At 34.7% G+C, this 27,537-nt stretch overlaps 1 protein-coding gene across 1 annotated transcript; it reads left to right on the forward strand.

The window, feature by feature from the left end:
• LOC149555347 (putative receptor-like protein kinase At1g11050) lies at positions 1-27,537 on the forward strand. The gene is made up of 2 exons (XM_089829350.1): positions 1-233; positions 26,913-27,537. The coding sequence occupies exons 1-2, from the start codon at positions 1-3 to the stop codon at positions 27,535-27,537; spliced, it is 858 nt and encodes a 285-aa protein (XP_089685476.1).

Below are 27,537 nucleotides of genomic sequence, written 5' to 3' on the forward strand. Positions count from 1 at the left end.
ATGGCGCCCTCACGACACATTGCCATGGTGGGTCCAGTGTTCAATAGGCCAGAAAGTTCACAGTGGAGGGAGCTGTTACACTGGGAAAACACGTGTCAGTGTGGCCAGGAGGTCAAAAATTCAATGCGCGCCATGGCGGCATCAAAAAATTCATGGGTTTTTCGATGGCGACATATCGCCCAAACGGAAAAATCCACTGCGACAAGTAACCATGGCACGGCAGTTCCCAACAGGTACTTCGCATGCATGGTAGGAAGCCTAGTGCTATGACGGCCAATCAGATGTAGAGACGTCTACAACGAAAGGACATGTCATCAAGTGGGTGCTATGGCACTATGGGGATTTGTCCTTGATTTCCTCATAGCGACATGGCGCCTAGTCGACACGTGGCCGCTCTGTGGGGTCAGGTCTTGAGTCTGCTAGGGTGGTGCTTCTTTAGACCAATGAGGAACAACCACGTATACCAAGTCAAAGTATAGTCAGCGCATGGGACCAGATCTTCAACACGGTCGGTGTAGTCAAAGATTAGGATCTCCACCATCGAATCTGCGAAGATCAACGGTGGGCTCCATCGCGCTATGAATAAGCTGCACAAGATTTATGATGGTGACATAGCGCCCTTCTGCCACATGCCCCCATGGATCTAGGATTGATGGTCAGTGTATGAAATATAGACAGTGATACGTGGTCGGTTCCTATTGATCAATGCGTTGAGGAATAGTATATCTTGCTTGCCGTCTGATCAAGGAAAATCAACAGAAGTCACCATGTCACCATGGTGAAGTTGTGTGATATTTACCATAGCAACATGGTGCCCTTTTGCCATGTTTCAATGGGGTCAAGTTGCGACAGGGTATGTCTATCGGATATTGCCAGGTGTCATTTGGGTGTAGTGCGGTTGCTAAGGTGGTGCCAGATATGAGGGGCCAAGGGTAAGAGGCAAGTACGATACATGATGAGTCTTCACGATTGTCAGATCTGCAAAGATCAATGGATGGCATTGTATCACTATGAAGAAGCTCCATGATATTTACGATAGCGAGATGGCGCCCTAATGACACGTGTCTCACTGGCCCGATCAAGATTGACGGTCGGTGTCTGGGAATTAGTGTAACCGTCACAATTAAAGATAACGGTTCTGGGGTGGCGTGGTTAGTCCAACGTAAGGAATGGTCAGCGCAAGGGACCTTGAGGAAGTGGCAAAATAAAGAGAGAAAATTGGCCTACATGGCCTAGTTGGCACATAAAGAACTATTCGACTTGCTTTGACATTGCGAATTCATGAACCAAAAACAACGAATCAGGTTTTGTCGCGAGATTTTGATCCTTTGATCAATGCCACCGACGCAAGATTGAATGCAAAACATAGAAAGACACTCCACCGTCTCAGTACATCCATCTACCTGGTCAGAGCGTAGTTATGGTGCCATTTTTGTTTTCTCCAAGTTCTTTCTCAGAGGAATATCAGATTTTGGTACTCAAGACCACCAGATCTTTGATTGGATTTTCAAGGTGAGAAGTTATTGCCATTAGTTGAGAAGTAAATGTAATGCAAAAATCCTCAGTTATGCCTGAACTATAAAGGCAATGTTGTGATCTTTTTTCTAGGGTCAACTCATTCTGATTTCTCTGCTACTGCTTGCAGATTAGCAGTGTAAAATTTCCTTTGTCTTCGAGCTGTATAACTTTCTATATCATCTCCTTCAGCCATCAATGTGCATGCGCATCCATCTTGCCTCTCATTGGTGTATTGTTGAGATCTATGGCTTGCATACTGTATCTGTTTCTTGACCTATTAGATAATATATAAGTGAAATCCTCCCTTTCCTTGTGTTATTCAATTTGGTTTCCTGGTCTGTATGTGGTTAATGATTGACATAAGTTTGAATGTGTATGTCTCTTGAATGTTATTTTGATTTTGTAGCGCATATATGGGCAGAAATGAGTCTGAACACTCTATTTTGGTGGATCACCTCCATAGTTTAGGTAGGGTAGAGTTGTTGTCTGCATCTCCTTCTTCCCCTTTTCCTTTTGAGAGTAGTTAGGTGTGCCCTAATAGTAAGAGGAAGCCAGCTTTCTCCGGAGACTCAACCTCACAGTTCAAGTCCTACAGCCTGGAGGTTGTTTCCATGTTTCACTAGGTTGTCCTCACGCATAGGCCTTGGACAAGGGTGCAAACCTAAGTGACAATAGTTTTTGGCATGCCCAGTGGGACACTTTTCAAACAAAATTTAAAGTGTAAAATTCTCTGCTATTGCTTGCAGATCTGCAATGTAAAATTCCCTTTGTCTCTGAGCTGTATAACTTTTTGTATCATCTCCTTCATCCATCAATGTGCATATGCATCCATCTTGCCTTTCATTGGTGTATTGTTGAGATCTGTGGCTTGCATACTGTATCTTTTTCTTGACCTATTGGATAATATATAAGTGAAATCCTCCCTTTCCTTGTGTTATTCAGTTTGGTTTCCTAATCTGTATGTGGTTAATGATTGACGTAAGTCTGAATGTGTATGTCTCTTGAATGTTATTTTGATTTTGTAGCGCATATATGGGCATAAATGAGTCTGAACACTCTATTTTGGTGCATCACCTCTGTAGTTTAGGTAGGGTAGAGTTGTTTTCTACATCTCCTTCTTCCCCTTTTCCTTCCGAGAGTAGTTAGGTGCGCCCTGATAGTAAGAGGAAGTTGGCCTTCTCTGAAGACTCAACCTCATAGTTCAAGTCCCGCAGCTTGGAGGTTGTTTCCATGTTTCACTAGGTTGTCCTCGTGCATAGGCCTTGGACAAGGGTGTAAACCTAAGTGACAACACAATCCTTGATTAAATACAAGGCTTTCTCATCTAAACCAACTACAAGACACTCAGCTTAAAAAATTTTATGTGCAAATTCTTGGATATCTTCAAACCATATTATCACCTTTTCCCAATTGCTTCTTTCTTTCTCATACCCTTCATTGCTTAGCTCTACCTTTTTGGTGATGGCGGAGATCTCTTTCAAAGCCTTATCCAAGAGACTTATGTGTTTCACAGTGTCATCTAGGACACCATGCACCCACTCCCCTGTTGTCTTTGCAACTACTTTGCACTTTTGTAGATTATCAAGGGATTGTTGGTTGGTTGCAGAGGACACATCTACAATTGCTGACATTTTTCTGATGAGCTTTGCTTCAGGGTGAAGGATGGCATTGATATATTGTGCCATGTTCTTTATTGTCTCCTTGATCTCTTTTTTATCCTGTCTATCCTTCCACACCCTTTGTGCAATTTTCTTATTAGAGGCTTCGAATAACTCCATATCCACTTCATGGTTTTCTTTTCCCAAGTCAGCCTTTGTTATTTGGTAATCTTGAGGGGTTAGAGATTCTCACAAACTTCCATCTAGTGGCATGGCTATTTTAGCTGACCAGTGCCCTGAGTTTTTTTCAAATTTGATTTTTGATTCTATACTAGCTTTCTTCACATTAGGTGTTTTCCCCAAATATTTACTAACCAAATTATCAATTGGCATTGAAAGAGGCACCACACTCTACTTCTTTTCAATAGAAGTCTCCAACCATTTGGGAGTAACTAGTTCCTTATTGCTGCAGGGGAGAACTAAGCCAAGGTGAGATTACTCTCTTGGCTAATAGTATTTACTGCTGACTTTTGGGGTTCTGGTAAACTGTCCGCCATAGGTGATTCTTCTGTAGTCTCAAAATCAACCGTCATTGTATTCTTGCCTTTGTTTTTTGATGATTTCTTTGTGCTCGAATGGGTCACCCTTTTAGCCTAGGAGTTTCTGCTTGAACTTGAAGTTGAAGTGATTGTGGAATTGCTTCAGCTTCAACTTCAATTGAACCTGCAATGGGACCATGAACACCTGGGTTAGTGATAGCTTTTTTCTTTTGGGAGGCCTTTTTTACTTTTGGTTTTTGAAGACTTTCCAGACGGATCAAGGGTGACATTTTTTTTTGATTTTATCCAATTTTTAGTCCTAGCTAGCACATCTTTAGTGTGAGAGAATAAATCATCTTCTTCTCTTCTTCTCCAATAAATCTTAGGAATAGGCATGCATTAAATTTGGTCAATATAAAATGGGTCAATCACTTCTTCTGAATCTTCCTCTTTTAGCCTGCATGTGTCAAGATCAACATTAAACATATTAATTTTCTTAATTGTTAATCTCAACCATGGCCTTTTTCTTACTTCAAACTCATCAAGACAATTTTCCTAGTAGTCTTCTAACTATGGAATGTGAACAAAAGAAATTGCATTTTAAAAATTATTCCTAACAAATCCTATGTAATCATTTTTTTCTCAAGGGAAGAAAGGTTTGAAACACAGACGTGTCAATGATGCTCTTGTCAACATGGCTTACTTTAGAACAGAGCATCTGTAGTGGCCAATTTAAATGGGAAAGAAAATAGAAGAGGACCTCTTGGTAATTTTAAAAGACTCTACGACTGGGAAAAATTGTCTACACATTTCAGATAAAATAATAGAGTCTAAGCAATAACGAGGCAATTTCAATGGTTCACTTGAATAAACAGCCATCCTAAGGTATGTGAACCTAGTGAATTGAAGATAAAAATAGCCATAGACCTATATAGCTTGCATTGATTCCTCAGATAGTCTATTATTTTCATGACCCTAAAGCTCAAAAACTAGCCTTCCCGGAAAGACCTCATTTACTCTTCTAAACTCTTTACACAAATTAGCTTATTGGAGATCACTATAGTATTGGTAAATGGGCATTTCATCTGTCCATGGAAAATGTGGAAGGCTTTGCCATTCTTTAGATGCTACCAAGACATAAACTAAAAAGAAAGATAGGAAAAATGGACCAAAATTATTGATAGCCACTAAACCCTTGTATAAATTCTCAGCAATTAGGTCAGCCCAATCAATGAACTTATCCCCCTCAACAATCTTTTGGATGAAGAAATACATCCATGTCTCCTAATGAAATGCATGCTCATTTCCTTTGACTCTGTTCAACAAAAGCACAATGTCTGCAATTTATTTGATGAAATGTTCAATGGTTAACGATTTGGGCAACCTTGAACCACCTTCTGCTAGTTTTAGGAGCCAGGACTGGGCTACTTTATCGTGACAACTATTTTTTCTTTCAGCATATAGGCATTCTACTTCCTCAAATGTCCATGGTTCATAAGGTTCCTTATGAGGGATCTTAAGGATTGAGAAAATATTGGTCCTATCGATTTTGACTATCACTTGTCCTAAAATTTTCTTAACACATCTGTTGTTAGGATCATACTGGTTTGTGCATTCAATAATTAACTCTGGGGTTGTAATAGCTGTAGGAAATGTGGTGGCTTCAAGCAATCCACTATTAACTAGTTTTTGATATATAGGACTTGACTGGGTATTTCTGGCTCTTTCAGTTATATCGGTCAAGCTTTTGTTAACCAGGAATATGTCACAAATCTTAGGTAAAGAGCTAAGGAGACATGGTTTTCCCAATTTGGGCATTTTGGGGCAAAACAATGTCATGGCTTGCTATGGAGTGACAGGGTCTAAAAGATGCAAATGAAAACCTTTCAAAACAAAAGTAAGAACAAGAAAATTTATATAGGATAATGGTAGTGCACTTACAGTTTGACAAAGCTTATCCTACGACACATTCTCCCTACCAGATGATGTTGAGATTTCCTTTTCCAAATGGCAAAATGAGCAATAAAGTGGCTAAGTAATGCATTTAAGGGATGACTTATGGAGAAAATCTTAGTACAGATATGGAAAGTAAATATAATAATTACTATTCATGTGCCACACATTAGAAAAGACCCTCTGAGTGATTTGTTATTAATGCCCATCAAATTTGCATGCCTATTAATGCTCCATGTCATCATGAAATGAAATATTTTTCTTTTCTCCAAATCATGTCATATGAAGACATGTGCCTCCTTAACATCGTTATTTATTATTTCGCATGCCTAAAAAAATGTCATCATTGGGGCCCATTTTGCCTTTTTATTTCAAAGATTGAATGCCTGCATATAAACATAAAGTTAGTATACAAAAATGATATCAAAGTTGAATTAGAAGTTTGAGATGATTAGACTTCAACTTTCACTTTGACTTCATCGAGACTGATTTAGGACAATGAATGTAGACTTTGATATACGAAAGACAATAGGGAATGTGAAATTGAACTTGAAGTTAATTGGAACTTCAAGTTCAACTTCATGATCAAGAAATGACTAACTCATGAGACACCTAAGGACATGAGAAATATATGAGCGTGGTAATAGGTTCACTGAATCATTATGAAGAAAATAAGATAAGAAGTAAATATACCTAGTTGAATGTTCCAGTTTGGTCATCTCTCTATTTTAGGGTCTCCAACAAGGCTTCATGATCAGCATTAGTAATAGTAAAAAGTTCTTTTACTTTCGGTCTTCCTTGATGCTTCAACAACTTTACATTTGTTGCTATAATAAGATGTGAATATGAGAGTTATTTTGTGTTTCTGATAGTCTTTGACTATAGGAATTCCATTCCTTATACGCATGTATGGCTGCAGCCATGTTCCAATGACAACCATTGAACCAGTAGGATATGTGAATCCATCATCATCTGTGATCGGTTATGCAAGGTTTTGTTTACCTTTTACACAATGTGCTAACCAATAATCAGATTTCTCATCATTCCCCTGTGGTGCAACCAATGCAAAGACATGTCCTAGCTAAAGAAGATCTAATAGATGGTTATGCTCAAGTGAACTTTCCATGTCATCATTTCTGATAGAGGGTATGATAGAAAATGGAGTAAGATAATGTGGATCCCATGTGTCCACCCACTCATTCGACTCATAGTGATCCCAATCACACTAAAAACAACTAGGACAAAAGTAAGCTAGCTATCGTGTCCAAATGGTCCATGTACTAGAATCAGAGCTCTAGAATGAATGCATTTTGATAAGTCTCTCATTGTAGCATAATTTGATCTATCACCTATGGACCCTTCCTCGACCAACTAAAAGAACTTGCATACTACTAAATCAAGAGTCCCCCACTGTGATAATGGTAAACCACACCAATCAACAATGCTATGAGCATCAAGAAGATCTGCTCCTAAAATCTTTAGTTGCCTCTTAACTAGAGCTCTCTTCACACATGCCCCTTCTCTATCATGTTCCCCTTTCCCATGGCCAGTCTCCAAAAAACTCCAAATATGAGGCACCCCCCTCTCTATGTGCATCCTACACAACCAATAAAACATGCAAGAATTCTTGAATTGATCTATATAGTTATCTAACCAAATGATATGTCTATCCATAACAATTGCATGCTCCTATAAGAAATCAAAATAATTCTCAAAATAATGTTGTACAAACTTGTGAGACTGAGATCTATCATCACTCATATAAAAATGATACTCTCTAATATCTTTTGATTATCTTCCACACTATCATGGGCATGTCTATATGTTATGTGGACGAAAATAGCAATTTGAATTGAGTCGTAATATTGAGATTGTGTCTCATTTTGAGGTTGCAATGTGTAGTTCTCAACAAAGTCAACAACTAATACAATAGTGCCAATGGGAAAAGTCTCCTTACACATTCTAAATTGTTGATCCAACCATTGAGACCTGTGACTATGTCTTGCATACTTGTAGAAAAGATTTGTATTGAAATATGAAATAAAACTAACCACACTAATTTTTTTTGCAACCAATTCACATCTAGAGCCCTCATCCCCACTCTTCAATGTGTATTTCACCATTTCATATACCTTTTTTTTTACTATTGTCTTTCCAAGATCTTGTTCATACCCCTCATGGAAACATTTGTCAAACTTGGATAAGCCACCACATTCTAAACACTTCTCATTTAAGCAAGCATTTCTATAAAAGAAACAACCATCAACTCTATGACATAAAAATTGGTCTAGCAAGTCTCTTGATGGTTTTTGAAGCCGACTAGCACCACAATTCTCCAACATTTCTTTACTATGCAAAGTAGAATGGATGGAGTGTAATAGTTCATGGTGCATAGAAAACTCGACATGATATTTGCAACAACATGTATTTTTAATTTTAAGTGGCACACAATAAAATGGCTTCAAAGATTCAAAAGCTATTTGTGATATATAAAGACTTGGATGACTTTCTCTAAATTGTTTGAGCAACATAGTTTGACTTACCTCTAGATAATGTTTAGGATGTGGCATGTGGTCTCTGATGCCAATTCTCAACTTTAACATGTCTTTAGCATTGGGTGATACTCTTGAGCTAGAGTGCCAAAATTGTGTAATTTCTTCCTTCACATCATCGGATAGCTTCTTATCAGAATGTGGAAGTCTCTCACCAAAAGCCCATGTTTCATTTTGAAGAGGTTCATTAATTCTCTTGTCTACTAAGTGCTCTTCTCAAAGTAGTACAATTTAGATTTAAGTCAATACAAATTTGTCTCATATATCTACCCTTTCTCAAATGATGACTTACCAAAGAGGTTGTAATAACCCTTCGAGTAGCTCTCTTATCCTTCTCCCTACTATTTTTCCCAATGCTATTGAGAGCACTGAAAAGATTCAGCACAATAATGGCATTTCTTTCCAATTTTTTATTTATATGAATCTTCAATTTGGAAAGCACAGGTCTCATCTTTTGCATCTTTAATAACTGCATAAAAAGATGACATTGCTCCACCACTATCTTGTAGCCAAAAAAAATCTTATATAGTCTTGAAGCCCATAACCGAATGTTCTTTCTAATTTTTTCCCTTCTAAATTGGTAATAATCATTTCATCAATTTCAATTATCCATTTTGGTGTTCTAGAACCTTCATGTCGATTATAATTAGGAGATATGTAAGGTTCCTATGCATTCTCATGTTCGACATGGTCAATCATGTAATTTACATTATGACTTGGTAGCATTTCATCCCCAAAATTTTCATTCTCTAAATTTTCAATCACAACATTATCATTATCAATTGGTACATTTTCATTCCCCAACTGCACATATTCATTATCTAACTCTATGATTTCAGCTTCAACTAATTCATCATCAACTGGACTCACATTTAACATACCTTTTCTTTTCCTTTGGTGATTTACCTTGTCCCTTTGCTTATATGCTGCAATGTCTTCATTGGATACCTTCCTTTTGCATTTAGCCTTTCAACGACTATGCCTCCTCATTTAGATGACAATATCGAACACCTAATGATATATTATCAAACCTTTTTCGATCATTTGGGCCCCAAAATGTCAATTTTCTCAAAACTCGTGAAAATGGCCCACAAAAAGCAATGTTGTTAGGTCTGCAGTGATAGGGAATATATTGGGAAAATCATGCTAGTTTAATCAAATATCCGATCTAAGATCGGATACTCAATAATAAATTGGATATTTGATTTCAGATCAGATATCCGATATTGATGCCAATATTTTGGAGGGAATTATGGGCAATGTATGATGATTAATATTATATAGGATTATTACTATGTATTATATATTATTATGACCTATGATTATGACCTATTATTATTATTAATATATGTGATTATTATACTATATTATAATTAAATATAATAATATATGTTATTATTATTATTATAATCTATAAATATAATATATATATTAATATATGTATGAAATTATTATATTATATTATTATTATTTTTACTATTATTATTAAATATAGTAATGCAATATATGTTATTATTATTATTATTATCTATAAATATAATATATATATTAATACATATATGATTATTATATTATATTATTATTATTATTACTATTATTATTAAATATAATAATGTAATATATGTTGTTGTTATTATTATTATAATCTATAAATATTATATATATATATATATATATATGATTATTATATTATACTGTTATTATTTTTACTATTGTTATTAAATATAATAATGTAATATATTATATATGTTATTAATATATGTTATTATTATTATTATTAAATATAACAACATAGATTATTATTGTTATTATTATTATTATTATGACCTATGATCCATTTGGTTGGTTCTCTAATGCGTCGAGAGACTTGACACATTTCATGACAACCTAGGGATGCATCGGGTTGGTTCCAATGCGTCTAACGCATTTCATGACAACGTATGTCCCTAGGGTCCCTAGGACTCCTAGAGATGCATCTGGTTTTTTCCAATACATTGAGAGGGGTCATAGGTTAACCTATTACCCCTCTTGACACATTTCATGACAATGTATGTCCCTAGGGGCCCTAGGACCCCTAGGGACGCATTTGATTGGTTCTAATTTGTCAAGAGGGGTCATTAGTTAACCTATGACCCCTATCGATTCATTTCATGACAACCTATGTCCCTTGGGGTTCTAGGGCCCCTAGGGACACATTTGGTTGGTTCCAATGCGTACTCGATACATTTTATGACAATGTATGTCCCTAGGGGCCCTAGGACCCCTAGGGACACATTTGGTTGGTTCAAATGCATTGAGAGCGGTTATAGGTTTCGCATTTCATGACAACATATGTCCCTGGGGGCCCTAGGACCCCTAGGGACACATTTGGTTGGTTCCAATGCATCAGGAGGGGTCATAGGTTAACCTATGACTCCTCTCAACGCATTTCATGACAACATATGTCCCTAGGGGCTCTAGGGCCCCTAGGGACGTATTTGGTTGGTTCCAATGCATCGAGAGGGCTTATAGGTTAAGTTATGACCCCTCTCGACACATTTTATGACAACGTATGTCCCTAGGGGCCCTAGGACACCTAAGGGCACATTTGGTTGGTTCCAATGCATTAAGAGGGTTCATTGGTTAACATATGACCTTTGTCGATGCATTTCATGACAACCTATGTCCCTAGGGGTCCTAAGGCCCCTAGGGACATATTTGGTTGGTTCCAATGCATCGAGAGGGATCATAGGTTAACTTATGATCCTTCTCAACCCCCAGGGACATGGGTTTTCATGAAATGCATCGAGAGGGGTCATAGATTAATCTATGAACTCTCTTGACGTATTTCATGACAACATATGTCCCTAGGGGCCCTAGGACCCCTAGGGACACATTTGGTTGGTTCCAATGCATCTGTCAATGCATTTCATGACAACGTATGTCCCTAGGGGTAACATATGTCCCTAGGGGCCCTAGGACCCCTAGGGACACATTTGGTTGGTTCTAATGTGTCAAGAGTGGTCATAGGTTAACCTATGACCCCTCTCAACACAGTTCATGACAACGTATGCCCCTCGGGGCCCTAGGGATGCATTTGGTTGGTTTTAATGTATCAAGTCGATGTATTTCATGAGAAAATATGTTCCTAGGGGCCTTAGAACCCCTTGGGATGCATTTGGTTGGTTCTTATGTGTTGAGAGGGGTCATAGGTTGACCCTTCTTGATATATTTCATGACAACGTATATCCCTAGGGGCCTTAGGACCCCTAGGGAAACATTTAGTTGGTTCCAATGCATCAAGAGGGGTCATAGGTTCACCCTTCTTGATATATTTCATGACAACGTATATCCCTAGGGGTCTTAGGACCCCTAGGGAAAGATTTGGTTGGTTCCAATGCATCAAGAGGGGTCATAGGTTAACCTATGACTACTATCAATGCATTTCATGACAACATATATCTCTAGGGGCCCTAGGACATCTAGGGACCCATTCAGAATGCATCGAAAGGGGTCATAGGTTAACCTATGACCCCTTTTGATGCATTTCATGACAATATTATATTTAATAATAATATAATATTATGTATTTTAATATAATAATAATATATTATTAGATTATATAACAATAATAATCATATGTATTACTAGGTTATAGATTTAATAATAATAATAACCACATATATTATTATATATAATAATAATCATATAATATTACTATATATATTTAATAATAATAATCATACACATTACTATATATAATAATAATAGTTAATAATAATAATCATAATCATATGTAATAATAATATTAATGTCCACACTTCCCCTAAATAAATTTCCTTCTAAAACCCTCTAAAGTTTCCCTCTCAAATTTCCCTCCAAAATTGCAATTGGAAAATCTTTCCTCTCAAATTTCCCTCCATATTTGCAATTGGAAAACTCACAGTAATCAGATACCTAATTTGAGTTCAGGTATTCAATTAGGCTCGGTATTTACCAAGCCTATTTGGTCAACCCAAAAAACGTGTTTGAGAAGGGTTTCACTGACACTTAGACTTCGAGGAGCCATCTGACAATGTTATTTTCATCAAAACTGAATGAAATGAAAACGGTAATTTTTATAACACTCTTGAGATTCCATGAATATAATTGCTATAAAATTATGAGTTCGATAAGTATTTATTAGTCAATTTTCAATGAAGATGATTGTAAAGTGTTGATTGACATACTAATCAAAAAATAGCTATAACTTTCAAATGGTATAACACTTTTTAAATCCAAAAGTTGTGTCACATTCTATGCTTTGCTTAGTATAAGGGGGAAAAAATTAAATTGGTAAAGTTTTCAATTAGTTAAGGTGGTCAGACACGGGAGTTTTTTTTTCGAAAATGTTTTAGTAGAAAATTCATATTTATTTATTTATTTGAAATAAAAGTACCCAATAATATGCATCACATTCGGGCATGTGTCTAATTTTTATATCTAGAATTATACTAAAAAATATTATCATTTGATTTTTCTTAAGGTGGTTAGACATACACCTACTTTTTATGTTCGCCCAAAAAATTTTGTAGTACTGCATCAATATCAAAACTTTTGACCAATTAAATATTTTTTCTCCAAATAAGCCTTAGTAGTTTAGAAACTACATTCAATTTCCTACATATTATTTTCTTACAACTTTTTGATATAAAGTCTAGAACCACTTTAAAATTATGTGTCAAGTTGACATAACCCTAATTTGTTAGTTTTTCACTGCCGCTTAAGGCCATAGTTTGGTTGACCATTATCCTGCACATACCCATTTATGGTCCTGAATAAAATTCCTCACTAAATCTTTCTTATGAGGGGTATTCAATCTCCTAATATTCTAGAAAAAATATTCATTTAGAATAAGGGGAGCAGATCTCCTAAATGGTTTTCTATTTTACAACCACAATATCCTGCTTACTGGGTGATTCCAGAGCTTCCTTTTCATTATTTTTGCTAGGAATTGATTTTTTGCCTCTCACATCTAGTTTTATTAGATTCATTTTCACTTTATTGACAAAAGAAGGCATTCATTGCTTAACTTTTTCTCCTATTATTCACAAACTGCCAAGGTTGCTCATAAGAGGAAAGAAAAGAGTTCTGCTTAAATGACAATTCTGACCACTAGCCCTCTAGAGAGAAACAAGTATTTGGGACCTTAGAAAGGATCTCAATTGAGTTAGAGAGCTTCTAGGGCTAAACCTTGAGCTCCAAAAAGTTCACAACTAACTTTACACTCGAAACAAAAGGTCTAGGTAGCGCCATTTGGAAATTTTGGATGAGCACGTTAGAAGAAGGGGAACCCACCACACCCTCAACCAACTCTTTGGGGCCTAAATTTTTCCTTAGATTCATGATCCATCAAACCATCTTCAAATAGAACTCCGTCCTCCAAAAGACCCACCGTCTAAGAAGGCATAAACTCTGATTGCAACTCAGTATCAAAAGTATTAGCCAAAACCTTAGAGGAGAGGTTACCTACTTTTAGAGGTCTTTGAGGCAACAACCCAAAGCAAGATAGGGACCCATAAGAGAATCCTCCACACCCATTACCTTCAGAGAGACACTTGAATACATTGATTCACTTGACTAGAAACCTCCACCTCAAAGTTCTAGGGGAGAGGACCCTGCTTAGGATCCATGTTCCTTTTTTTTGTCCAAGGGGAAGATGAGGTTGAGGAGCCTTTTTAATTTTTTAGGATAGCTTTTAGCCCAATGACTTATCTTGTTACAAATAAAATAGAAAAAGGGAAGGGTTTTTAATTCCACCTCCTATTTGAGTAGCCCTTGCTTTGAATTAATTGTTATACTAGATGACAAGTTTTCCAGTCTACAAACATTGACACAAATACAAGTAGAGACTAGCCAAGATCTAGCTATTTTACACTAATCAACAACCACCAATTGACCAAGGCAAGCTATGATGCCTTTAAAGATTGTTTCATTCCAAAACTCCAATGGTAACCTAGGGAGTCTGACCCAAACTAGGGCAAAGGAAAAAAATTTATCCTCAAAGGTCCATTCAGGAGCCCATTTTTGAAAAGATAGGGCCATTTTTCCAATCATCCAAGGACCCTAGAGAAGAATTCGATTACAATCCTATTTATTAGAGAATTTGAAGGACATGAAGCCCTTGGGAAGAGCCACAATCTCAACTTGGCATTTCAGATACCATTTTTTAACATGGGAATGAACTTCCTTAATATTGAGACAAGATTCAAGAAACTTACCTATAAGCATCAACTCCAAAGTTGAAATAGAAGAATCCAGAAGAGGGTATGGAAAATAAATCAAGAATTCCCTATTCTAGCATCCCACTTTGACAGGTTTGACAGGAAATGAAGGTATGCTATTCAAGGTAACCCCAAAAAATCTCAAATAATCTTTTTGTTACCACTTAAATGTCCCATTCATAGGTTTTCCATAGCCCACATCCAAAGGACCCATGGGACTCCCCTTGTTAGAACTGGAAGTGACACATGAGGAAAGTGGGACCGCAATCTCAGACACTCTAGCCGAAGTCACCATAGCAACATGCTTTAAGGCAGATTTAGAGGAAACTCCCAAAGATTTTGGGAACACAATATTGTTAGGAATAAAGCTTGTAGCAAGGTAAGACACCCCTACAAATCCCTCTAGACATCCAACATCGTGCTCGTTATTGCCATTTTCCCACTTGGTAATTTCACATTCGAACTAGCATTGCCATCCTGCCCTTCCATCGACCCCTTCGAGCTCACCACTGTGTTTGATGAAAATTGCTATTTTTTTATTAAATATCAATTTTTAGTTTTTATAATTCATTTAGCCAATATGATATTTGTGGGAGGATGTAATTGGGTTGCTATTTTTTAAATATTATTATTTTTATTTCTCTAATTGATTTTCAAAACAATTTTTTTAGTGGAGATTTTTTAAAAATATAATCATATGTTATAAAATGAATATAAATAAATAATATTTTCCCTCTATTTAAAAGATTTTTTAAATTAGAAATTATTTATAATTGGATTTATTACATGAGGTTATATTTTTAAATTATCAAGCACCTACCTATAAAATTTTTTATCAAGAACCTATCTACTTATCATTGTAAAAGTACAAAAGCGTGCAACTCCTAATTAAGAAAAATTAGAAATTTATGTAATTAACAATAGACAATAAGAACATTATATATTTTTAAATAGATAAGCTAAAATAATTGAAAAAACTTATACACAGTTATATAACCAATTAAAATTTAATAAAAAAATTATACATTAAAAAGATTTTAAAAAAACACAAATCATCAAAATGAAATCCACATTAGAACACTTAAAAGATGAGTAAAGAAGTCTTAGTGAGCCATATTCACATATATTTTTTGAATTCATGAAACGTAGTCACTGACTCACCACTTTTTATAGTCACAAATGTCAAAACCAAATCCTACATTTGCATTTTATTCACTTATTCCTTTTTTCATATCCACTTAAAGGGTTTGTTTGGCAAGTAGAATAGGAATATAGGAATAGGAATAGTTATTCTTGGTTTTTTATTTTGAGAATAGAAAATCAAAATACGTATTCCTCTTCTCATTTTGGTTCACCCAGAATTCGATTGGGCATATGTATAATCTCATTTCATTGTGCAAAACTGGTATTGGAATAAGATTTTTTTTATTGTTATTTAATATTTTTTTCATTATACATTTTAATGGGTTGGATTACTTTTATTTTTTTAAAGATTTTTAAAAAATAAATTTAGAGTGAAGTTAAATTATAGAATTTTAAAAAAAAAATTAGACACAATCAATTGAAATAGTAATGAAACTAATATAATTTTTTCATCATTTCAATAGAATTAGTCACCACAATATGATCAGAAATCAGTTCCAAACAACAAAATAGTCAAATTTTTATTAAGTATGTCCACCATTTCTATTCAAAATCATAAAATAAATTACAATGTACAATAGTTTCTTTGACTTTTAACTACATTTACACATATGGTCCCAAAAGACTAGTAAGATTGAAACAATTATAATTCCTCAGATGCCTCGAAGAAACACGTTTTCCCTCTCTCGGACCCTGTACAACTTGTAATTAGTACTTTCATGTGCTATAGATTTAGTTATGATAGATGTGGGTGGGACATCATCAACCCACTGAAAGAAATTACAACCACTATCCCCTTTCAATACAAAATCTAAATTAGTAGTGTCCACAACAATTAGTTGATACAAAAAATGTAAACATATACAAAAATTAATAATAACCTTTCTTCCATTTGAACAACAAAAGAATTTACACTTTGGATTATTTGTTGTGCACAAGGTCTTCAATACTACATGGCCAACACCACACTCACACATTGGGAAATTTAAATCCATCAACCCTATATAAAATATGAAATAATACAAATAAAATGAAACATTCAATTATCAAGATATATTATTTTACATACATTCATTATAGAAGAATCCAATTTATAAAATGATAATGACCTCAACTAAACATTTTATATGATCATTTGAACTTTTTCTAGTCACATTTTATGACTCAAAGCTAAATCAAAAAATATCTCAAAATTCGGCACAAACATATCAAAAAGAATTATTTCAACCAAGACAAATAATGAAAGCAACCTAGCACCATACTATTTCATGGGCTATTTTCTATGTTTGTGCATTTAATGGATCAATTGGATCCTTTTGTCTATGGTTTTAATAGATCTGATTTTGAGAGTGTGTTATAGTTTAGTAGTAACTACTCTAGCCTTTGATGTTGTTCTAATTTCAGTCATGCATGTCTTGGTTTAATGGATCTAATTTTGAGAGTGTGTTATAGTTTAGTAGTACAAATACTCTAGCCTTTGATGTTGTTTTGATTCTAACAGGTGTTGAGTTGACATCTACTATTTGTCTCTAATGATTTCAAGCATTTCATTTTACAATTTTGGTCACTATTGTAAGCTACAGGGTAGTGTTGTTCTGATTCTACATGGTATGGCTGGAATTGGAATAGACATTGGGAGAACTACTTCTAGATGTATGAACTAGGTATGTTTCTTTGTTATTTTATTCACATTCTTCCAAAAGTAGTGAGCGCTGTAAGATTAAATAACAATTTTAACTTTCATGTTGTTGTTGTTTGTGTGTGTGTGTGTGTGTGTGTGTGTGTGTGTGTGTGTGTGTGTGTGTGAGAGAGAGAGAGAGAGAGAGAGAGAGAGATAGAGAGAGATTCTCTTCCTGTGTCAAACAAGATTAAGGAAAGTTTGAAATTTCTTAATAGTAAGGTCTGAATAGACAATCAATTCATATGCATGTTCATTGTTAATAGACCTGTCATGCCCTAAATTGCAAAATGAAACAACTAAAGTGTGAGTTTGTGAAGGTTGCCTATGTTTTACTTGTAAATTTCTTGTTGAAACATAAACTATTGAGCTAGAGAGGACTGTATTTAAAATTAAAATAGGAGAAAAAATAAGGGAATATTTAGCTAATAAGTGTGCTGAAACTTCATGTAGAGGAAAGAAAGCAACCTTGGAGCCATGAACCCACTACAGGCTTTTATTCATAAATTCACAAATGGGTACTCTATTTTGCAATTCAATTCACACAATGGTTGGAAAATGCCATATTTTTATGTGCTTGCCACACATGAATCTCACCAAGATTTTAGTAATGTAGAGACATAGTGTGAATTTCCACATAAATGTCCTTGTTATTTCTATATGTTCTGAGTAAGGTTTGAACTTGTTTTATTTTTTCATCATACTTCCCCTATAGTTTAAAGGAAAATATTGAAATTTCCTATACGACTATGATGAATAAAGTTCACTTGACTTTATTTTTCCTCAGATGCTCATATTTTATTAGCCATACTACAACAAAGCAAAATTCCATGAGCTCTTCATGAATCACGAAGGCCTTGATGTGAAGCAAGCCTTAGCAATTGAGCTTTACAATTCTCCTAGAAAATGGAGAATACACTGTTTAGAACTTGGAAATTTGTTTACTTTTGGCATGGAGAGAGCCATCCAATCTGCTATAGTTCAGTATATGTCAGCTGTGGATAATTTAAAATGGGAATCAACCCTTTCAAAATTTATAGGGGCACTATTAAGATTCCTTAAATTCTTTTTGAAGATACATTAAAGCTTTTATAGAATATATTGTCTATGTTCTCTAGTAGTTGGCTAAAATTGAGGACTAGTTAGCAAAAATGATGGACTTTTAATGAATCTAGTTTAATACAATACACCTAATAAAGTTGTGGCATAATTTGAAAGATTAAATATAAATATCATACTGCTCTACTATTGAGATGCCTTTATAATTCAAGCATAAATGTGAGTTCATTTGTTGTGTTGTTCTGATTGTATAGGGTAAGCTACAAGGTACTATTGTAAGCTATAGGTTAGTTTTGTTGCTGTGTTTTTGAACAATGGACAATGCTATACATATGTTCAACATCTACACAAGTGAAGCAATTTGATTTCACAGTTTGTCACAATAGTTTGAAACAACTATTACAATATCAAAATGACACGAAACATAAATAGATTTCAAAAATAAATTACAATATCCTTTTTGGATCAGCAGTTCAATACAAAAGTATGATACCCTCTTCTAGCTTGAAAGAAAAAATAAATTGACATTTAAATATTTCTTTCAAATAAAGCCATTACAATAGTCCAAATTTATACGTAATAGAATCTTCCTTCGCTGAGTCATCCATCTTGAAGAACCAAATAGATCTTGTTGGTTCTTGCATAAAACTATCAGATGCAATAATCATAGTCTCTCAACTAATTTTAGGATGGCTTTCAAGGTAGAAAACAAAATTTGTAGCATCTTTCTTAATATCCCCTTTATCAAATTTGATGGTGTGCGACTCATTGATTCCCTCTCGTATCACATGGGTTCTTTCAAATATTGCATCCAAATAAGCGACCATGCTTGCCTTCCTCCTCTTTGGCCTCCTTATCATTCGTGTAGAAGGAATGTTTCTAGTCGATGTAGTGGACTAATTTGACTAAAGGTAATCTTCATCTAAATCATCAAAAAAATTCAGAGGCGCATTAATTTCCTCATCATCACCCAGATCAACAACCTTATCAAAGAGGTTACCATCTTCAGCATCTTGCACTGTTGTAGCCACATTTCCTTCCACCATGTCATTTCCCACAATGATCTCTAGATCATTAAAATAGGTGAATGGCTACCTCTTATACACTTTTGCAATCCTAAATTTGTTTATCTACACATTGGAAAAATTAAATAATTAGATATTTGTTTGAAATTAGAATAGGACATGACTTTGAAGAGGAAATTACCTTCAAAATTTCATCACATATGTTGTCCTTGACATCCATGCAATGAGTTGTCTCATTCCAAGAAAACCCACTTTTATTTCTCAACTCTTTCATTATTCTATGCAGTGACTTCCATGTTTTCAAAATATTTTTAAAGTTATCTCTTCCAAGATTCAACTTTGACTCTTTATTGAATCTCCTCTCTATCATTGTCCATGCTTCTTTCTGAAAACTTCCTTCACCTTTCCTTCCTAGAGTAACATGCTCAAGGAGAAAATCTAGAATTTTTCACTCCATCTCTCTAGTCCATACCACTTTTGGACTTCTAGAATAACTAGCAATGGGGGTAGCAATGGGGGGCATATGAACATCCTCATGTATGCTTTTCAAAAGATTAGTAAAAGATATTTTCAGCTTTGAGGTAAGTAACTATTATATTGTTGCAAAACTTGCAATAAGTAATGAGTTGTTAGTAATAACGAGTACAACACAACTACTTGTTCTAAAATAGTGGGTACAAAATAGCCTGGAGTTTAAATTTTACATAGGTTCCAAAGAGTTCTAAAGTAAAGCATAAGAATGTTTGTGATTCACAATTCATAAATCACAATTTTAAATCACTTAATCAACAAATTTAAAGCATAACAATAATTCTGGTTTGCAATTCATAAATCATAGTTTTAAATCACTCAATCAAAAATTTGAAAGCATAATAGTAATTCTGATTTGCAATTCATAAATCACAATTTTAAATCACTCAATCAGCAATTTGAAAGCATAATAGTAATTCTAATTTGTAATTCATAAATCACAGTTTTAAATCACTCAATCAATAGTTTTAAAGCATAACAATAATTCTTATTTGCAATTCATAATTCATAATATCAAAGTTAATGAATCAATAGTCTATACGAAGTGTCAATTCAAGTATTGTAGTTGTTCAAAAGTGAGGAAAAAATGTGTAAATGTGAGTAAAAAGAACAACTAATGTCGATACAAAAAAACTAATGTTGAGATCTCTAGCCCTCTCACATCCTTCATGCTATTTCATCTTGAAAATATCCCTAGTCATCTCTATCTCGTTGAGTCATCCCATAAGTTTCAAGAATTGACACATTTATCCCATCCTGATCATCATCCTCTTCAATTTCCATATCGAGTGGAACACCATTTTCTATCATAGTGAAATTTTGTAGTATACAACATGCTAACATGATCTTTGTTTGACTCGTCATACTATAGGATGTCAAATGCTTCAACATAGGAAAAAATTGCTTCAAAATACCAAAATGTGTGCTCAATCACATTCCTAAGAGAGGAGTGTCAGTGGTTAAATAGCTCATGCACACTATTGATTGGTTTGGTTCTACAAAACTCTTTTAAGTGGTACCATGTACACTGATAAGGAGCACAAAATCCAAGAAGATTTGGATAGCCATCATCAACTAAATAGAATTTTCCTATACAAAGGAAAAATAATATTATAGATTGGAAATAACATAAAAACTATGGTTGACATTAAGGACTATATTATCATTAAAATCATGATTTAATATACCTAGGGGAACTAGTAGTGGATCTACTCTTGACTAAGCTGAAGCAAGAACACGACTATTTGTAGCTAACCCTTCCCAATTAGCAAGAACATATTGAAACTTGTAGTCAAACAAACATACACCCATTATATTTTGTGATAGGTGGCCTTTTCTATCATGATATTTTTCTAGGTTGTCCACATCAATAGTAACTGGTATATGGGTTCCATCAATTGCTCCAATGCAGTCCTAGTGTAAGAAATATTATTTTCATATATGTAGCAATAAACTCAAGCAACAAAATATATGAAAATATGAGATTTACCTTGAAGTATGGATCAAAATGGTCCTTCCCAATAACTTCTAGAGGAGTATTTGAAGAAGGGGGCAAAAATTAAGTGGTATGGAGCAATATGATAGCCTTCAAGACCTTATGGAAGTAGTGACTCACTGTCTCTCCTAAGTGACCAAAGTTATGGTCAATCTTATGATTCCTTAGATTGTGGTCAAGAGTATGTAGCAACATAACTAGTTGTTCTTCCAATTTCATGTTTATTGTATCTTTAATGCTCCCTTTTTTCGTTAGAATATTGGCATGTTTGAAGAATGCTCCCGTAGTCATGCATATTTGGTCATGGCAATCTATCTCATTGGAATATATAATATGTTTATAAAAAGGACAAGCAAACCTTCTTCGCTTGCACTTGTGTCTTCTAGCATCTTCTGATGCTGCTAGTATGAATACTACTTGGACTACAAGCAAAATGGAAAGTACATTCAAGAGCGTGATCTTCCTACAATGCTTCCGTAAACTTGCATATCATTAGTAGAATCCATCGAATGCCATATAAAATTTTAATGGAGTTATTAGTTGATATTACCATATAATTTGTATGCGGTATTAAAAACATTACTACAATGTTATTACAAGGAAAGGAACAAATAAACTGTCAATAATATCAATTAGTTTTAGAATCAATTATGCCAGCTAGCAAGTGCAAATATACATTTGGATACTATTTTAGTCAGATGGATTCATGGGCATTTGTACAAAGCATTGGAGCATCATCATGTTTAGCTTATTTTTTAAATTGAGATTGAATGATTGATTAATTTCTATTACCAAAAATTGATTAATTGAAATTTGTATTTAGTCTCTTGTATTTGTGGTTGATCAATGTTAACTTAGATCCTTTTCAATATGACAATTGACTCCTCTTCTACTTGTCATGGGAGAATTTAACCTCTGATGTTGTGCATACAAGTGACCATAAAATTTTACTATCAAATTAAAAAAATTAGACAAATAAGAGCATATGAGCAATATTTTTGATATTTTGATGGTGTTTTTACTGGCATATGAGCAGTATTTTTGTTTTAGTGCATGAAAAGGTTTTATGCTCAGATATTCTAAGTTCTAATATTGTGTGTGTCGTGTCTTGCCTAGAGTTTTATGGTTTTTTAAAACTTTGATTAAAATGATCATTGAGAACTTGATGAGGGAAAAGTCTCTATAATTTTTTTTGAAGATTTCAACAAAGGATCTGATTTGGGAATGTAGGGTGTACAATGGCTTGATTTCAAAGTCAACTATGAAAGCATCCAGATGTGGAAAACATAGTTCATTCACTAATTTCACATGAGTTCATCAATTTTGATGATTCTAATTCATATAGTGAATGGACTATATGTCCTCCTTACTAAAGATCTTCTAGAATTGGAGAGAGGAGCAACAAAAGATACAAAAGCAACAGAGTTAGATACAATGTAGGAGAACAAATACAATTTTCAATAATCAATTCATCATCATTTTGATACTTTAGCACCTTCTAGTTTCAAGCCTCGAAGTTGGGTTACATTAGGAGAGGACAAAGGAAGTTGTAAATTCAATTTGTTTGCTTTCTCATTGACATATCAAAATCATGAAAAACATGGGGCACATGGATTCCCCATTACCCAACATTTGGAATGCATTTCCTAGTGAATACTTACTTGGAAAATTAATTTAGAATTGATCGGAATATCCAACCATTAAACCAAGAAAATAAATATAAGTCTTCAACAATAGTTAGCTACAACTATAAGTAATAGAGTTATTAGTATAGCTAATAAGAATATATATGACTTACACCAAGAGACACAATGCCTATCAATTAAGGATAACAAATCAACCTACCAAAAGATGCATATGTGGTTGTCTCATTATGTTGCAAAAATAATCCATGTCCTTGAAAATTACCACAAAGAATGCAATGAAAAGAATGCCATGTGAGAAGCTGTGTACCCAACTTTGGACCAAATCGACTCTCAACTTTGGCCTTCAGTGGGTGAATGTGGTAACTTAGTTTATTTCCTTTTAATCTCTCATTACATCATTATCTTTTGCATTTTGTTTAAATCTAAACTTAGAATAATTGCTAGTTTAGATTGAGATTTTGTTTGTTATATTGCAGATTTCTTTAGAGAGGAATGCCATGTTCAAAAGTTTAGAAAATCAATAAGGGAAAATGAATAGAAGCTTGGAAAAAAATTGTTTCCAGCAATAAACTATGACATATCACATAAGCTTCCTTGACCTATCTGATGTAGTTGTAACCCATTCATTATGAACCTTGGAAGTGATAAATTCCACTATTTCAAGAGAGGGACTTTGATCTACATGTCCCTACCATTGTATTGTGTTAACGTTTTAGTCAATAGTAACAAAGGCAATGAAAACAAGGTTGGAGATAAAGAAGATGGTTATAATTATGATGAGGACACTGAACACTATCAGAATTCAATCACCTAATCTACAAATTAGAGCAAGGGTTATGGAGACAGATTAAAGGTAACAATTGCTAATGTTTATGGTAGCCATGAGAGAGGTCCTTCATACCTGTAGCAATCAAGATCAATTTTTTCCCTGGGTTTATCTGCCTCATTGGACAGTATCTCTTCATTTGGTTTGTGCTCTTGATTTTAATGGTTTTATTTCATTGTAGCTGGTCTGTGTCTCCTATAGAGACTCTGTCAGGATTATGTTATTGTCAAGGTTATTAGGCAATGAAATCAGAAAATGATACAATGATAACTTTTTTTAGTTTCCCAATTGTGAAATCCCCCAATTAAAATTTTAGTTTTGAATATTTTCCAAAAAATACAACTAAAAGCTAAAAGCCTTTATTTGAAATACATAATCTACACATTCCTACTATGCCCCAAAAGTCAACTTTATAATAGGATATGGAGCTTAATAAAAAGAATTATGCAATTGAAAGTGGATTTCCATCAATATCAATGAAATCATGATGGGATATAACTATATGAGTCATGATGGGTTTGTATGAAAATTATCAAAGCATTGAAAAGGGGCACAAAGTGTTTGACACATCTAGTTAGCTTGTTGCTAGAGAGTTAGCTAGCAATAAGATGGTTATGCTCATCCTTCTCTTCATTTCACTTTCCTACCAAAGCTAACATATTTTTTTTGTATGAGCTACAATTTTGGCCCAATAAAGTTAGTAGGTTGGGGACCCTATACTAAAACCACATTAAGTATTTATAGAACATTACAAGTGTTTGGCCTTGGTATTAATTTATGTCACTTGGAAATATAAGAAGTTGCAGATATCATATGAAATTTGTATAAGGTTTTTTTTTTTTCTGCAATCCAAATCTAGAAGCAACAAAAATATTATTGTGGTAGAACTAAAAATAGAATTAGGGTTTCTTCATTGTTTTTGAAAATCGGAGATACACAAAAAAGAAAATTGTGGAACAAACTCCTATTTAAGATAAGCAATAAGAAATATCCTTGGCATGTTTCTCAAGTGGAAATCTTTATAAGCTTCAAAGATGGGTTGTCACAAATAGTATTAGAGCATGATCTGCCATCCTCATCCTACAATCCTGATGGACAAAATTTAAAGACTGGAAATTGAAGAATATATTAAGATTAGCAAAAGAGAAGAATAGAAAATGTTTGATCCCAATCAAAAAGAAATACAATGAGTTCCAATATGGGTAGCTAATAAGAAATAATAATAAAAAGAGGAATTTGAAGAGAGAATACTCTCACCATTGCATCCACGATCATGTCATTACTTATACCAAATGAAAAACCCAAGAACTGCAATATCTATACACAAAAATTCAACTCCGTAATGTTAATTTGTTTACTTTATTAGAAACTTGTCAAGATATTAGAACTAGGTCAAGAAAGTCCATGCCCAAATTGTTTTGACAAGTCTTACTCAAAACCCTCTTCCGGGAACTAATCTAGTAGACATGTATAGTAACTATGCAAGTGCAGAAGGTGTACATCAAATAATTGACAAAATGTTTGAAAAAGATTCATTTTAATGGAATGTAATGATCAAATGGTATGTTCTATATAGACTGTATGAAAATGGAATAATACTATAATGTCAAATGCAACAAAAAGTTTTAGAGCTTAGTAGTAGAATATACCCATTTGTGCTAAAGACATGCACTAGCTTATCGGGTCTGGAAAAGGGGTTGCTTGAGGAACTAGATAGGAGGAGAATTGAATCATCACCTAGATGAAGTTCATTCAGATGGAAAGATATATAGAAATAAGGGATAAAGTAGCAAGGATAAAAATCATCAAAAGTGCATATACAATGGAAGCATTCTAGATTTGTTCTATCCATATCCATTGGGGTTCGCAAGAGCAAGATTAACAAAATATATACATAAAAATGAGATTTGAAACTCATCTACAAATACTATTAATGCAGAAATAAAAAACAAATTAATAATGTTCGAAACAATCAAATAGTGCACCGTATGTGCACGAAAGGAATATAGAAGGTAAGGGGCTTCATTGAATGCAATGTTATGAAAACAACACAGTCTACATACCTCAAAATTTGACCATCCCACTCTTGTTGTGGACTCTGCTCCTCTTTGCCCTTCAAATGTTGTAGAAACTTCTTGCCAATGTTGTAAAACAAAACCCTACACAACCGTATTTAGACACATCACATAAAAAAGAATAACAATGAACCCTGCACTCAAAAAGCAATGAAACCCTGCTCCACACTTGGTAAAAATGGAGGATAAAAGTTTCCTTCACCTACTACCAACGGACGTGAGCTGAGAATGAGCAACAAACAAAAGTGAGGGCAAATGTAAAGTTGAGAGCACAGACCCAAAATTTTATATTTTCTAACAAAGTAATAAATGGAATAGGAATAAAAATTCCTATTCCACCTATTTAGGTGGAATTGCATATGTCCCTTTTTTGGACAAAATTGGAATACTTATTCCCATTGTATTCCTATTCGAAATTCAACATTGTTGCACCCAAATAGAGATTAGAGATACACACATGCCTATTCCAGTGGTATTCCCATTGCCAAACGAGCCCTAACTAAATACATTTACATCTCAAGCATGGATCCAAAGTAATTACGTTTTGCCTCTTTGCAATTTACAATAGAATATATAGTTGTGTTTCCTTTCGATCCATTGTAGAGGGAGGCATGGCTGCCAGCTGATTTACAATTCAACAAATCCTACAACCTTGGCTAAGAGAAAATACATAAGCTTCCCTCTTTTGTATAATACTCCAAATGCCATTTCAAAGCCAACAGATTCCCTCTCTATAGAATCGGTGGCTACCATCCATCAATATGGTCAACACGATCGTTGACCAATATTGAAAAGTGAAGAACACTTGTCCCTAGAAGCTCAACATTCGAATATTTTGCTACGACACCTTGTCCTGTTAAGCTGCTATGCCCCACTCGAAACAAAATCGGGGATAATTCTGAGCATCCAAGACGAAACTACAAACATGAAAGGGCATTTTTGGACTCGGTCTGTAGCAACTTGATATAGCGACAACATTCTCAATTCAAAATGTCGATGAAAATGGAGGCGTTCATGGTGATGTTAGTACAGGCCGTTTTACCCATCATTAAGCCAGCTGTATTCTCGACCATTGCAAGATCATGGTGATGTAGGCGCCACCATGGCTATGAGCATTATACGAATCATTCGTTACTGGTGGAGGGCGAGGATGAAGCACAGGCATTTTAAGAGATTAATAAACAAAAGCCTTCTGATCAACGGCGTCAAGCCGAAGATGGGCGTAGTGTGGTTCAATGAAGGGCAAATCAAGAAAGCCACGAATGATTTCAGTTGCATGAATTTAATCAGGCAGGGGAGTTTTGGAATGGTGTACAAGGGAAAACTTCCCGACGGTCAGATGATTGCCATGAAGAGAATGAAGAAGTGCTCTGTCGATGATGATGCAGATTTCTGGAATGAGGTGGAGATTCAGAGCAGCTTTCGCCATCAAAATTTGGTGGCTCTGCGAGGTTTTGGCATTGGCGGTGACGACAAAGAGGGGTTCCAGCAGTTTCTCGTTTACAACTACCTCGCCAAGGAAAGTCTCGATCAACTCATTTTTAGAAATGCCGCCGGGAGAACCCTGACATGGGAGCAGAGGAAGAAGATTATAATCAGGATTGCAAAGGGGTTATGTCATCTGCATTTCGGCGTTTGGCTAGCGATATATCAATGA

The sequence above is a fragment of the Cupressus sempervirens genome, chromosome 5 (genome assembly GCF_028749045.1).
Source record: "Cupressus sempervirens isolate cs-2001-9-10 chromosome 5, ASM2874904v1, whole genome shotgun sequence".
Taxonomy (NCBI): domain Eukaryota; kingdom Viridiplantae; phylum Streptophyta; class Pinopsida; order Cupressales; family Cupressaceae; genus Cupressus; species Cupressus sempervirens.

Coding starts and splice junctions, on each gene's coding strand:
- LOC149555347 (XM_089829350.1), top strand. CDS start 1: ATGGCGCCCTCACGACACATTGCCATGGTGGGTCCAGTGTTCAATAGG. Junction 234..26,912: donor GGCACGGCAGTTCCCAACAG/GTACTTCGCATG, acceptor ATGTTAGTACAG/GCCGTTTTACCCATCATTAA.